Source organism: Mandrillus leucophaeus, unplaced genomic scaffold (assembly GCF_000951045.1).
Source record: "Mandrillus leucophaeus isolate KB7577 unplaced genomic scaffold, Mleu.le_1.0 Scaffold39, whole genome shotgun sequence".
Classification (NCBI taxonomy): Eukaryota; Metazoa; Chordata; class Mammalia; order Primates; family Cercopithecidae; genus Mandrillus; species Mandrillus leucophaeus.
Genome location: NW_012104142.1, coordinates 2699902 through 2714706, shown reverse-complemented (window position 1 = coordinate 2714706; position 14805 = coordinate 2699902). Strand labels below are relative to the sequence as shown.

The window sequence follows — 14805 nt, the reverse complement described above, 5'->3', positions numbered from 1 at the left end:
TTAAAAATAAAAGAACAGAACATTCTTCCCCTTCTGAATGACAGTTTCCTGCAGCTTGTGCCTCATTGTCCTGCTCCCATTTAAAGCAAAATTCCTTGAGTTTGCTGTCTCCTCTGCCTCTCCCCCCATCCTCCACAATGCTGCTCCCCAAGGTCACCATGAACCTGCACAAGGTCAAATGCTCCATCCTCATCCTGCAAGGCTTACAACCAGCACTGGCACTGTTGATCACTTGCTCCTCCTTGAAACTGCAGTCAGAGTGGAGTTTCCTTTTTTTAAGTACAGATGCAGCTTCATGAAACTGTTGTCTGCATTATAGATACAAAGGTCTTGCCAGGTGAGATAGCCATCATGCTCAAAAAAATTTTGAAAACGCTGATATAAAGCACTGGGGTTAAGATCATAAATACATGGGTTGACAGGGCCCCAGTCTGAGTCCCAGTTGTCACTTACTTTGTACCTGGGGGCAAATGACTTAAACTTTTTCAACCTTGGTTTCCTTCTCTGTATAAAGGGCAAAATAAACCTATGTCTTCGGACTCTTAAAAAAAAAAAATGGAAAAAAAAAAAAAAACAAACTTCTAGCACACGGTAGATTGCTTAATAAATATTGCTGAGTTAATGAATGAATTTGTACCCTTAGCAGTGCCTGGCACATGGTAACAGTTTAGTAAAGGTAGTGAATGTTGGGATTTAGCAAAGTCCTCACACAGCGGCCACCACCTTATAAGGCATGCCATAACTGTCAGGACTTTCCGCCCTACCTGTGTCTGCAGCGTTATGTAAATGCTGCCAGGTGGGTCTGTGGGCAGAAGGCCCAGGGGCCACAGAGCCTGTCCCCAACCCACACAGTAGGTAAGGGCACTGCTAGACTAGAGTCCCTCTGTTGCCAAATCTGGGTTCCTCCCAGCTACCTTGTGGTCCTATGAGACAGGACAAATCCACCTTTCACCCAGCTATGGAGCCTTTACCAAACAGTTGTCCTATGACTCTTAAACCTGTGGGAACAGGGAGCCTCTACTCCCTGATACACACAGAGAGGTTACCCAGCTGGGTCAGGGCCTCAGGACTGCCTCTCTTCTGCTCTCCAGTTTCACTTGCTCTAGCTTTGTGCCACCCCAGGTGTAGGATGCCCACATTGAGCCCAGTTGGCCCTATCACTCCTTTTCCAGGAGCCTGGGAAATTGGAAGGAAGAGGAGGGTGGCTGTGGAGCCCCCATCTCCTAACTACAGCCCTTGGCCCCCTGGCCCAGCAAAGGGGAGCATTACCAAGAGAAAGGGCAAAGGCTCCTCCAGGGGCCGCCACTGGTTGGCGTGGAACTGTGGGCTCGCGGGTGCAGCTCAAGCCCAGAGCATTTTCGTCAGACAAGCACCGAACCCTCCAACCACCTACATTTGTAGGGAGTCCCATGAGGAATCCCATACTCTAAGGTAGACTAGGCCACCTCCTTGCACTTCCCACAGGATGGTGGCCCTAATTCTCCAAGGGGGAAACTGTCCCCTTCACTGCTAGGTTTGACAACTTGACTTGCATGGCAGGAAGTTCTCCCAGAAGGCTCACCTAAGTCTCTCATGATGTAGCCTTTGCCTGTTTAATGGGTTAATGGGTACTCTAGTGGAGGCAGAGGACAGCTGCTTCTGCCCCCTATGTGGTAACGTTTTACTTGAATCATAGTCCTTTTTGTTTTGAGACTGGGGTTTCACTATGTTGCCAAGTCTGGTCACGAACTCCTAGGCTCAAGCTCACTGTTCTGTTCTCCCATCTCAGCCTCCTGAGTAGCTGGGACTACAGGTACACACCACCATGCCTGGCCTGGATCATGGTTATCTGGCTACACATTAGCCTTATCTGGAGAACTTAAAACGCTTGTGCCCAGGCCCCTCAGAAGGAATTAGAATTGGGTGAGTGGAACACGTGGGATGTGGGGTATTTTCTTTTCTGTTCTTTTCTCTTTTGAGACAGATTCTTGCTCTGTTGCCCAGGCTGGAGTGCATTGGCATGATCTCGGTTCACTGCAGCCTCTGCCTTCCAGGTTCCAGTGATTCTCCTGCCTCAGCCTCCTGGGTAGCTGGGATTACAGGCACACGCCGGTGGGGTATTTTTTAAAAGCTTCCCAGGTGATCCCGATGTGCAGCCAGGGCTGAGTGTGCCAAGGTAGACAGATAGCTTGGAGAACACGCTGGTTATAAGCATGGGCTCTGCAGTTCTATCACTTGCTAGCAAGTGACCTTGGGTCAGTGGTCTAAAGTCTGTGAGCCTTGATTTCATTTGGCAACTGCGATGACAGTACCTAACTCACCAGGATGTCATGTGGAAGGAAGATGGCAGGTCAAGTAGGAGGTGGGTACAGGCTGCATGGCAGGGACTTGGTAACCTCTGATAATCTGTCCTCCAGCTTCCTCTTCTCCACATAAGCTCATTCTGCTTCCTTTGAACACTTCCTCCTTGGACTGGGATGTCCGCACTTTAAGGGCAGATCAGCCTTGCTGCTTTGCAGGGCTGAGAGACTGGACCAGAACTAAGGGACTGGAAATAAGGGGAGGGGATGCCCTACGTCCCCCACTTGCTGAACCAGGACAACCTGGCTACCTTCCCTATGGCAGGAACCCCACTTCATGTCTATGCCAACACACCTGAAAGATCAGAACTCCTTTACTGGTAGCCAGTGTGACTCCCAGAGCTTCTTCTGCTCCCTTGCAGAGCCATGGCATCACTCTCATGGATTGGCTTGTGGAGCTTTCCTTCTCAGCCTTATGATAACTAATGTGACAAATATTTATGTGCTATTATGTGTTGGGTGCCATGACAGGTGTGCCAGGGGCACAGGATGTAAAGTAAGAGAGTTTTATTCACTGGTGGGGGAGGCCTCCTCATCTGTCATGGTGGATGATAACAGTTCCTGACCTACAGGGGTGCTGTGGGGCTGCATGAGATAATGCAGGCAAAGTGCTGAGAGCCGCGGCTCCCACCCAGCCAGCGCTCGGTCTCCATGAGCTATAGGACAGGATGTGATGGGGAAGTATGATGCTGCTCTGAAGACCCAGACGTGGAGCCCCTAACTCAGAGAGGTGGCTTCAGGGGACGTGCCTGGAGACGAGATGATTCTGTCTCCTGCCTCACCCCCGGGACTGAGTGGTGGGGTGCCTCCTGGTCAGATGGGGGGATGGACAGGGGCATCAGTAGAGTGCCTGGCCCAGGTCCCAGCCCTGCTGACACCAAGTCGGGCTGTAGGTCTCACCCATGACCTGGCCGTGTCCTGCAGTCCCTCAGAGAGGAGTCCCTGGGCAGACCGAGGTACACAGGAAGGAAGGTGTGGAGAGTGACTGTGGGGGCCTTGCAGCAAGGAATGGCCAGGAGAAGGTGCAGACACTCTTCTCTCCGGAACAGGAAGTGGGGCTTGTCCAGCTCACTGTTCTGTTCTAGGCCAAGGGCAGCCAATACAGGCCTGCAGGAGAGCCTGGGGAAGGGTGAGGAGGCCCCACAGGGCAGGGGATGGCTTACAACCCCAGAGCTGGGGAGGACCTCCAGCTAAACAGGTCAGGTGGGGAAGGGAGAAGGGATGCTGGGTCCAGGACCCAGGGGTAGAACACAGGCACCTGTGGTTTCAGGCTGGAAAAGGAGGCCAGACCAAGGGCAGGCTCTCCAAAGGAAGGAAGATGGTGTTTGGTGGAGTCAAAGTGTGGGGGGTGGGGGGTGGGGCATCTCCAGGATATACCCTACATACCACTCTCTGAGTATGAATGAGTCTGTAATCATCTATCCACCTCAATGCCCCATAAAATTCTCTATAGCTCTTTCTAGCTGTGTGATCTCAGGCAGGTTACCTAGCCTCTCTGAGCCTCTGGTTTTTGTCTTAAGAAAAGGGTTACGAAGACTTGCATTGCAGGGCTAATGAGAAACAACACATGCAATACCCCTGCCTGCATAGTGGGCCCAGAGTCGGGCTCAGGCAATGGCAGCTGTTGCAGGCCCCTGTGCCATCTTTTCTTATCAATTCTTCCTCATTTATGCTCTAATTTTGTTTGGCCCTGGGCCAGCAGGCCTGTGATAGATTTATTGGAGGTTCTTATTCCAGAGAATAGAGACAGGAGGGCAGAGTGAGCAGGATACTAACGCATCCCCACATTTGTCCAGGCAGAAGGAAATGAGCCCACTGACCTTGAAAGTGACATAATTTGGGGGAGGGGGTGTCTGGGTAAACCCTCCTCCTGGGTCTTGCTCCCCATCAAATGGTATTCATCCCCAGAAAATGTTCAAAGGAAAGTACAGGAAAGAATAAACATCTAGACCCACAGCTAATTGAGTTGCAGGTGGTGGCTAGAGACAGGACCATTTGACTCTCCTCCTCCTTCCCCCAAAGTGGCCCTCAGGTGACAGGGCAGACAGGCAGCCTCTCGCAGGGAAATCAGGAAGAGAGGAGGAAAGAGTTGGGGAGGTGGGTGGCTGGGATGAGGAATGAGGCAAAGAAAAATGGCCCACAAAATGCAGAAACGCCCCAGCATGCTCGCTTCCCAAACCCGGCCCATGAATCGAGGGGTGACAGGTCTCTCATCTCCGATGCCAAGAGCCAGGAGCTCCGGGCAGCCGCAGGTACTACATCTGCACCTGCCAGCAGTTGGAGAGAGGCCATAAAGCATCGTAGCAGGGCTCAGAATGCCAAGTGCCTGCAGCTGGGAAGGGATCGCCTTGCGGTGAAAGCAGTACCCAGGGCGAGGGCTGCTCCCAGAGCCAAGCCTGGGCACCCCTCCCTCCAGAGGCTGCTTGATCCTGGGGGCCTGGTGGTGGACAGAGGAGGGGCAGGGCAGGTGCACACGCAATCTAGCTCTGTGCCGGCCGAGACAGGCAGGGACCTTCTGGAGGAAGCCCAGTAGGCCAGGTGATTTACTGCGGCTGGCAGAAAGCTGGGACATCGGAGTCACTGGTAAATAAAAGTGGATTGTAAAGCACCCGGGCTAAGCCTGCGCCTGCGGAAATGCACCAGGGCTGCAGACAGCTTAGAAGCATGGGCCCCATCACCCAAACGATCATCACAATCATAGTTTATACGGCACTTCGGATAGGCGTGCCAGGCCTGTCCTAACTGCTTTTTAACACATATTAATATACTTAATCCTCACAACAGCCCTAAGAAGTTGGTGGTAGTATTAAAATATCTTCCTTTAACATACCAGAAAGATGGCCGGGTGTGGTGGCTCATGCCTGTAATCCCAGCACTTTGGGAGGCCGAGGCGGGTGGATCTCTTGAACCCAGGAGTTTGAGACCAGCCTGGGCAACATAGTGAGACTCTGTGTCTACAACAAATACAAAAAAATTGGCCAGGCATGGTGGCGTGTGCCTGTAGTCTCAGTTACTCAGGAGGCTGAGGCAAGAGCATCACTTGAGCCCAGGGAGGTCGAGGCTGCAGTGAGGCTTGACTGTGCCACTGCACTCCAGCCTGGGTGACAGTGCAAGACTCTGTCTCAAAAAAAAAAAAAAAGTACTAATACAGTCCAGAAACATGAGGCAGCATGGAGAGGTCACACAGCCAAGCCCCGTCCAGTGCACCACAAACCCTACTGTGCCCTTCAGTCACCCGAAGGGCTTGGCAGCTCACAGGCCCTGTCTCAACGGGCCTCAGGTGGGCGGGAGACCGCATCACTAACAAGCTCCCAGGTGAGGCCGCTGGTCTGAGGACCACACCTTGAGTCGAGAGGCTGTAAACTACTCTGCTGCCTTCCTATGGCACTTCCTCAGCCTTAGAAATGGTTTATATCCCATTGCTCTGGCCCCGGGAGGCATCTATGAGTTCCTCAGTTAACAGAAAAGGCCCTCACAGGTGTCAGATGTGTCAGATCATGGGGGGAGTTGAGGGGTGGAGTAGGGGAGTGTGGAAGTGTGAAGTTGTAAGCATATCAATGTCTACACCCCAGCTCAGGCTAATCTAATCAGAATCCCTGGGGCATGGCCCACACTGGTATTTTTATTCCTTTTCATTGGACAGGTAATGTGCCAATGACACAACAAGGTTTGAGGGAGGCCCATCTCACACATGTGCGTGGAAACCCAGTCATCACGTTCATGAACTACAAAAGGACCATGAACTGGTGTTTTTTTAAGAAGCTCCCTGGGTGATCCACATGTGTAGCCGCAGTGAGTCCTTGAGATGGACAACAGGGATGCCTCCCTCGCTATGGCAGATTCATGCCTATAAAACTGAGGACAGCTCCTTGGGGCGAGGCCAAGGATTTCCTTCTGGGAAGCAGTGATGAGCCACCTCCTGGGCCACTGGAAGGTGCGGCTGGGGTCTGCTAGCATACCTCCTTCTTGTTTCTGAGGCACCCCTAGAGAAGAAGGGCACAGCTGGGCAGCTGGCAACATCCCATCTTGGCATTTGTCGGAGAAGTCCTTGCCTTCCCATGCTCTCAAGTGACAACAGACACCAGCCTGGATTAGCTGTGGAAACGGAGGCTCCTGACCAAGACTCTCCTTGACCAAACTTTCGTCAGGTTCTTCTGAGCCCCATCCTCGACCTTGGCCCCAACCCCAGTCCTGACTTCTGCCTGCCCAACCCAGTCTTAGCCAAGAATCTTGCCAAGTCAGATTAGCCAGCATGCCCCTGAGGAGAGAAGCCATTTCTCTTACTGTCTCCTGTCTCTGAAGAGGACAAAGTAAAAGTTGAAAAACAACAGGAATGAAGTCAGTGGCAAGATGACTTCAGTCAGTGCCACTGATGACCAGACCTGAGGTTAAAAGATTAACCCCCCACTCTAACCACATGTGCTCTCAATCTATCACGACCCTTTCACGTGGAACCCCTCGTAAGCCCTTAACAGGGCCAGGAACACTGTCTTTGGAGAGCTCGGCTCTGGAGACGTGAGTCTGCCGATGCTCCCTGCCGAATCAATAAACCTTTTCCTTCTTTAATCCGGTGTCTGAGGAGTTCTGTCTGCAGCTCGTCCTGCTACATTTCTTGGTTCACCTGACTCGGAGGCGAGGTGATTAACAGACGGTCGAAGCTGCTGCTTAGGCCTGCCCTGTGGAACAACCCTGCGGGGGACTCCGGCCAGCTTGAGCGACGCGGATCCTGAGAGCGCTCCTGGGTAGGCAATTGCCCGGCTGGAACGCCTCGTCAGAGCAGTACACAGCAGGCCCCCACAGAGGATCAGCGCAGTGGCTGAACACGGGGAAGGAACTGGCACTTTAAGTCTGGACATCTGAAACTTGGTAAGACTGGTCTTTGGAACTTGCCCACTCCATTTGAGCGGAAGCGTGGCCTGATCACCCACAGCGTGCCTGTACCGGCACTTTGGTTTTTGAGTTGACTTGAATTGCTTGATATTTTGGTTTTGACCTGGCTTGGATTTCTGGATACTCTGATTTTGGTTTTGATTCTGGTTTGGTGTAAACTGAAAAAGTTGTGGGTGCCCTTTTTACCTGTTCTTTGTTCTGTGGTGTGCGTGTGGTGTGAGCGTGGTGTTTTGTCTCGAGGAAACATGGATCAGACACAAAGTATGCCCAGTCCGCTAGGAACTATGTTGAAAAATTTCAAGGAAGGATTTAGTGGAGACTATGGGGTTACTATGACACCAGGAAAACTTAGAACTTTGTGTGAAATAGATTGGCCAACATTAGAAGTGGGTTGGCCATCAGAAGGAAGCCTGGACAGGTCTCTTGTTTCTAAGGTATGGCACAAGGTAACTGGTGAGTCAGGATACTCAGACCAGTTCCCATACATAGACACTTGGTTACAGCTGATGCTAGATCCCCCACAGTGGCTAAGAGGGCAGGCAGCAGCAGTGCTAGTAGCAAAGAGACAGATAGCCAAGGAAGGATCCCACTCCACCCACCAAGGGAAATCAACGCCTGAAGTTCTGTTCGACCCAACATCAGAAGATCCATTGCAGGAGATGGCACCAGTGATCCCAGCGGTGCCCTCCCCTTACCAGGGAGAGAGGCTCCCCACTCTTGAGCCCACAGAGCTTGCACCTCTGCAAGACAAACATATCCCTAGGCCACCCAGAGTAGACTAGAGAGGAGGTGAAGCCTCGGGAGAAACCCCTCCCTTGGCAGCTCATTTACGACCCAAAACTGGGATACAAATGCCCCTGAGAGAGCAGCGGTATACTGGGATAGATGAGGATGGGCACATGGTGGATAGGCATGTTTTTGTGTACCAGCCCTTCACCTCTGCCGACCTTCTCAACTGGAAAAACAATATCCCATCCTATACTGAAAAGGCACAAGCTCTAATTGATTTGCTCCAAACTATTATCCAGACCCACAACCCCACCTGGGCTGACTGCCACCAGTTGCTCATGTTCCTCTTTAACACAGATGAAAGGTGGAGAGTGCTTCAAGTAGCAACTAAGTGGCTAGAGGAACATGCACCGGCTGATTACCAAACCCCCAAGAGTATGTGAGGACCCAGTTCCCTGGAACAGACCCCCAGTGGGACCCAAATGAAAGAGAGGGTATGCAAAGGCCGAATTGATACAGGGAAGCTGTCTTGGAAGGATTAAAGAGGGGAGCCCCGAAAGCCACAAACGTTAACAAGGTCTCTGAGGTCATTCAGGGGAAAAAAAAAATCCAGCACAATTCTTTTCTTTTTGAGACGGAGTCTCGCTCTGTTGCCCAGGTTGGAGTGCAGTGGCGCATCTCAGCTCACTGCAAGCTCCGCCTCCCGGGTTCACACGTTCTCCTGCCTCAGTCTCCCGAGTAGCTGGGACTACAGGCACCTGCCACCACGCTCGGCTAATTTTTTTTGTATTTTTAGTAGAGACGGGGTTTCACCATGTTAGCCAGGATGGTGTCGATCTCCTGACCTCGTGATCCGCCTGTCTCAGCCTCCCAAAGTGCTGGGATTACAGGCGTGAGCCACCACGCCCGGCCAGTCCAGCACAATTCTACGTGAGATTGTGTGAGGCCTATCGTATGTACACATCCTTTGATCCCAATAGCCCTGAAAATCAGTGCATGATTAACATGGCTTTAGTTAGTAAAAGCACAGAAGACATTACAAGAAAACTACAGAAACAGTCTGGGTTTGCAGGGATGAATACATCACAGTTATTAGAAATAGCTAACCAGGTGTTTGTAAGCCGTAAGCCAGTAAGCCGTAAGGAAAACCGCAAAGAGAATGAACGTCAGGCCTGGCGAAATGCTGACCTATTAGCTGCAGCAATCAGAAGGGTCCCTCCAAAGAGGCAAGGGAAGGGGGGGTGCCCTGGAAAGGAAACTGAGCCTGGCTGTCAGAGTTTGCAGCGTAACCAGGGAGGGACAGCATTAGGAGATATACCTAATGTAAATGACAAGTTAATGGGTGCAGCACACCAACATGGCACATGTATACATATGTAACAAACCTGCACATTGTGCACATGTACCCAAGAACTTAAAAAAAAAAAAAGGACATTGGGAGAACAAATGCCCTCAGCTAAAAGGAAAACAAGGTGACTCAGAGCAGGAGGTCCCAGACAAGGAGGAAGGGGCCCTGCTCAACCTGGCAGAAAGGTTATTGGACTGAGGAAGGTCACTTGCAATCTACCGGAGCCTAAGAGCAGAAGGCAGGTGAGAGAATTCTTAGGAGCTGTGGGGTTTTGCAGACTGTGGATCCCAAACTTTGCAGCATTAGCCAAGCCTTTGTATGAGGTCACAAAGCGGGGGACCAGGAACCTTTTGAATGGGGCTCCCAACAACAACAAGCCTTCCATGAGTTAAAGGAAAAACTTCTGTCAGCCCCAGCCCTGGGGCTACCCAATCTGACAAAGCCTTTTACATTGTATGTGTCAGAGAGAAAAGATGGCACTTGGAGTTTTAACCCAAACTGTGGTGCCCTGGCCGAGGCCGGTGGCCTACCTCTCTAAACAACTAGACAGGGTTTCTAAAGGATGGCCCCTGTGTTTGAGGGCCTTGGCAGCAACTGCCCTGCTAGTACAAGCAGCAGATAAACTGACTCTTGGGCAAAACATGAACATAAAGGCCCCCCATGCTGTGGTGACCTTAATGAATACTAAAGGACATCATTGGCTAATGAATGCTAGACTCACCAAGTACCAAAGTTTGCTCTTGGATTTTACACAGTGAAAATCCCTGAGTAACCATTGAAGTTTGTAACACCCTGAACCCTGCCACCTTGCTCCTGGTATCAGAGAACCCTGTCGAGCATGACTGTGTAGAAGTGTTGGACTCAGTTTAGCAGACCTGACATCCGGGACCAGCCTTGGGCATCAGTAGACTGGGAACTATACATGGATGGGAGCAGCTTCATCAACCCAGAAGGAGAGAGATGTGTAGGGTATGTAGTGGTAACCCTGGACACTGTTGAAGCCAGATCGTAGCCCCAGGGCACTTCAGCCCAGAAAGCTGAACTCATTGCTTTAATTTGGGCCTTAGAACTCAGTGAAGGTAAGACTAAACATTTACACTGATTCTCGGTATGCCTTTATAACCCTTCAAGTGCATGGAGCATTATATAAAGAAAAGGGCCTATTGAACTCTGGGGGAAAGGACATAAAATATCAACAATAAATTCTGCAATTATTAGAAGCAGTATGGAAAGCCCACAAGGTGGCAGTTATGCATTGCAGAGGACACCAGCGAGCCTCCACCTTGGTGGGTTTGGGGAATTCCCGTGCTGACTCAGAGGCTTGAAAAGCAGCATCTGCCCCCTTCCGGGCATCAGTCAGAGCCCCCCTACTCCCTCAAGTACCTGATCTTGTACCTACTTATTCTAAAGAAGAAAAGGACTTTCTCCAGGCAGAGGGAGGACAAGTTGATGAAGGAAGAATGGATTCGGTTACCACATGGGAGAGTAGCTGTGCCATGGCTGCTAGGAGCCGCAGTTGTACTGACTGTGCATGAAACCACCCATTTAGGTCAGGAGTCACTTGAAAAGTTGTTAGGCCAGTATTTCTACATCTCGCATTTGCAGCCCTTGCCAAAACGGTGACGCAGCTGTGTGTTACCTGCTGACAGCATAATGCAAGGCAAGGTCCAGCTGTTCCGCCCAGCATACAAGTTTATGGAACAGTCCCCTTTGAAGATCTCCAGGTGGACTTCACAGAGATGCCAAAGTGTGGAGGTAACAAGTATTTACTAGTTCTTGTGTGTACCTACTCTGGGTGGGTGAAGGCTTATCCAACACGAACTGAGAAAGCTCATGAAGTAACCCATATGCTTCTTCGAGATCTTATTCCTAGATTTGGGCTGCCCTTACGGATCGGCTCAGATAACAGGCTGGCGGTGTTTGTGGCTGACTTGGTACAGAAGACGGCAAAGGTATTGGGGATCACATGGAAACTGCATGCCGCCTACCAGCCTCAGAGTTCCGGAAAGGTGGAGCAGATGAATCGGACTATCAAAAATAGTTTAGGGAAAGTATGTCAGGAAACAGGATTAAAACGGATACAGGCTCTCCCTATGGTATTATTTAAAATTAGATGGACCCCTTCTAAAAGAATGGGATATTCCCCTTATGAAATATATCATAGGCCCCCTCCCACATTGCGGGGACCTTCAGGCACTCCCTGAGAGTTAGGTGAAATTGAGTTACAGCTACAGGCTTTAGGAAAAATAACACAATCTCAGCCTGGGTAAATGAGAGATGCCCTGTTAGCTTATTCTCCCCAGTTCACCCTTTCTCCCCAGGTAATTGAGTGTGGATCAAGGACTGGAATGTAGCCTCTTTATGGCCATGGTGGAAAGGACCCCAGACTGTCGTCCTGACCACTCCCACCACTGTGAAGGTAGAGGGAATCCCAGCCTGGATCCACCACAGCCGTGTAAAACCTGCAGCACCTGAAACCTGGGAGGCAAGACCAAGCCTGGACAACCCTTAAAGAGTGACTCTGAAGATGACAAGCCCTGCTCCAGTCACACCCGGAAGCTGACTGGTCCATGCACAGCCGAAGCATGAGGAAGCTCACTGTGGGATTCATTTTTCTTAAATGTTGGACTTGTACAGTAAGGACTTCAACTGACCTTCCTCAGACTGAGATAGGGCAAAAACTTGAAACAGTCTTGTTGTTTAAAAGGGACTTGTGAGTATAATGCCACCCAGTACAAGGTATGCAGCCCAGGAAGTGACCAGCCTGATGTGTGCTATAACCCATTAGAACTACTTGATCCCTGTTAAAAAACAGAGTATGTAACTCTAGGAATCAATGGAACTGGACTGGCAGGAAGACCTGGATAGTGAAGATGAGAGTGAGAACTCCCACTAGTGAGTGAGGTTCTGAAAGGGGGGAATGAGGAGAGAAGCCATTTCTTTTACTGTCTCCTATCTCTGAAGAGGAGAAAGTAAAAGTTAAAAAACGACAGGAATGAAGTCAGTGGCAAGACCAGCCAGTGCCACTGACCAGGCCTGAGGTTACTTTTAACCCCCCACTCTAACCACATGTGCTCTCAATCTATCACGACCCTTTCAAGTGGAACCCCTTAGAGTTGTAAGTCCTTAAAAGGGCCAGGAACTCTGTCTTCGGAGAGTTTGGCTTTTGAGACGCAAGTCTGCCAACGTTCCTGGCCAAATAAAAAAACCTCTTCTTTCTTTAATCCGGTGTCTGAGGAGTTTTGTCTGCAGCTTGTCCTGCTACACCCCCACCTTTGAGATCTGATCAAGTTCCTCATTCCCCACCTCTGATGTTCAGCTGTCTCTCCATATACTCAGGGCATTGGTCCAGGACTCCCACCTATACCCAAATCCACACGTACTCAGGTCTCCAGTCAGCCTTGTGGAACCCAGCTCTCCCTATAATCAGGTTTTGAACTCTACTAATAGCACATTTTCCATCAGCATTTGTTTGAAAAACTTCACATATAACACAATTCAAACCCATATTGTTTAAGAGTAGACTGTGTAAGTCCTAGGCCTGCTTTCAGCAAGCATCCTGTTAGGCCAGTTGAGCCAGAATATTCCCTTCTCTCAAATCCGATCAAGCTCCTCACACCATTCAGTGTACTCAAGGGATTGGTTCCAGGATCCCCCCCAGGTACCAAAACCCGAGCATACTCAGTCGGTCTTGCAGAACCACAAATAGGAAACATTGGCCCTCTGTATATGCAGGTTTCACAACTCACAAATACTGCATTTTCCATCCACATTTGGTTGAAACAAAAATCTGCATCTAAGTGAACCCCTGTTGTTCAAGGGTCGATTGTGTAAGTCCTGGGCCTGCTTTCAGCAAGCAGAGGCCTCGCCTTGACTCTCCTCTTAGAAATGTGCCATCCTCCGGCCCCTCATGCTGCCCCTTGGCTATAAATCCCCATGTCTCCTTTTCAGAGTTGGACTCCATTTATCTCCCCTACTACAAGTCTTAAATAAAGCTTTCCTTACTGTTTTAACAAGTGTCATAATTTTTTTCTTTAATCCTCTTCCCCTACCACCCCCACCTCTCTGGAAAAGTCACCCAGCAAAGTGAGCAGCCCTGTCAACTAAACAAAATTGACTCCTCACCTTGACATTCAAGGCCCCGGGCAATGATCTCAAGACCTCTCTCTCTTACTTGTGCCCCAAACACAGCTTCACTGTTTGTCATACACACCTGGACTCTCCTCCCATTCTGCCATTGCCCAGCCTTTTTCTTCTACCTGGATCGTTTTCTCCCCTTTCTTGAAACCCACCAACTCCAAGTCACAGCAATCTCTCCCATGGTGATCAGACTAATTATCCCTTTGGATTAATTTTCCCCATCTTCCATAACAGAACCTCCCATTTTAGCAGGCACATGGTTCTCTGAGATAAAGCTACATCGAAAGACTACATTTCCCAGCCTGCTCTGCAAGCTGATGTGGTCACATGCCTAAGTTTTGACCAATGCAATGTAAGAAGAGCAAGGTGTGTCACTTCCAGGAAGTGTTCTTACAGGCAACAGGCATTTCTTCCTCCTCCTCTTGCTTCTACCTACTGATGTAACAGCTGGACCTACAACAGCCATCTTGTACTGTGTGAGGTGGCCTTGGCCATGAAAGCTGCACAGAGTTGAAGCAACTGGGTTCCTAACGCCATAGAACGTCATACCAGCCTTGGGCTGTCCCCACCAGAATTGAACATGGGAGAAAAATGACCTTCCATCTCATTTTAGTTACTAGTCTTTTGGAATTTTCTGTAACTAATGCTATTCAGTCCATACCTTCACACCCCTGGAGGTGTGGACTCTAGATTCTTGGGTTTACCATACACACCACATGGAACCATAATTTGCATGTTCTTCCCAAGCTAAACAGTAAGTAATCTAAAGGCTGGAAATGTGTCTGAAATCTCCATCTTCCCCTGCCATGTGAGGCATGAGGCCTCTGTATGCTCCCACCAGCCTTGCAGGAGAAACATGCCCTTACCAGGATGTCTGAGCCCTCAGGGTCCTCCCCTGTGGCTGGGCTGGAGGAGTTGCCGAGTTTGAACATCCAGTACTCCTTGGCAGTGACAAGGAAGTTCCATGGCAGTAGACTGCCAATGCCCAGGCTGAAGAAGATGATGTATGTGCCATAGAAGCGGTCCTCGGGCCTCTGTAGGCCAGGGGGCGGGTGGTCCAGTAGCTTCTCAAGCAGTGCCTCCTGGTCAGCTTGGAGACTGCTGCCTATGGTTCTGTAGGTGGAGTTTGAACTATGCTGAAAGTCGTCCTCTGAAGCAATGGCCACTATTGGAGCAAGAAGGGCAACAGAGACAGGGTAGGTAAGTAGAAACTGAGGCTGGGGACAGCTGGGGACCCACCCAGCCTACAAAATGACCATGCCCCCTCACCCTGGGCTCTGTAAAGTCACTAAAGCCTGGTTGGAGAACTTCATTTTAAGGATCAGGGAGAAAGACAAAAATTAGACCTGGAGAAGGGCA

The 14805-nt window shown here is 50.2% G+C and overlaps 1 protein-coding gene across 1 annotated transcript in view; it reads right to left on the bottom strand.

The window, feature by feature from the left end:
• SLC29A3 (solute carrier family 29 (equilibrative nucleoside transporter), member 3) overlaps positions 1 to 14805 on the bottom strand; it is a 62986-nt gene that overhangs the window by 32349 nt on the left and 15832 nt on the right. Inside the window, exon 2 of the mRNA XM_011991080.1 lies at positions 14313 to 14611. Within this exon, the coding sequence (XP_011846470.1) occupies positions 14313 to 14611 (299 nt within the window). The remainder of the gene's footprint in view (positions 1 to 14312; positions 14612 to 14805) is intronic.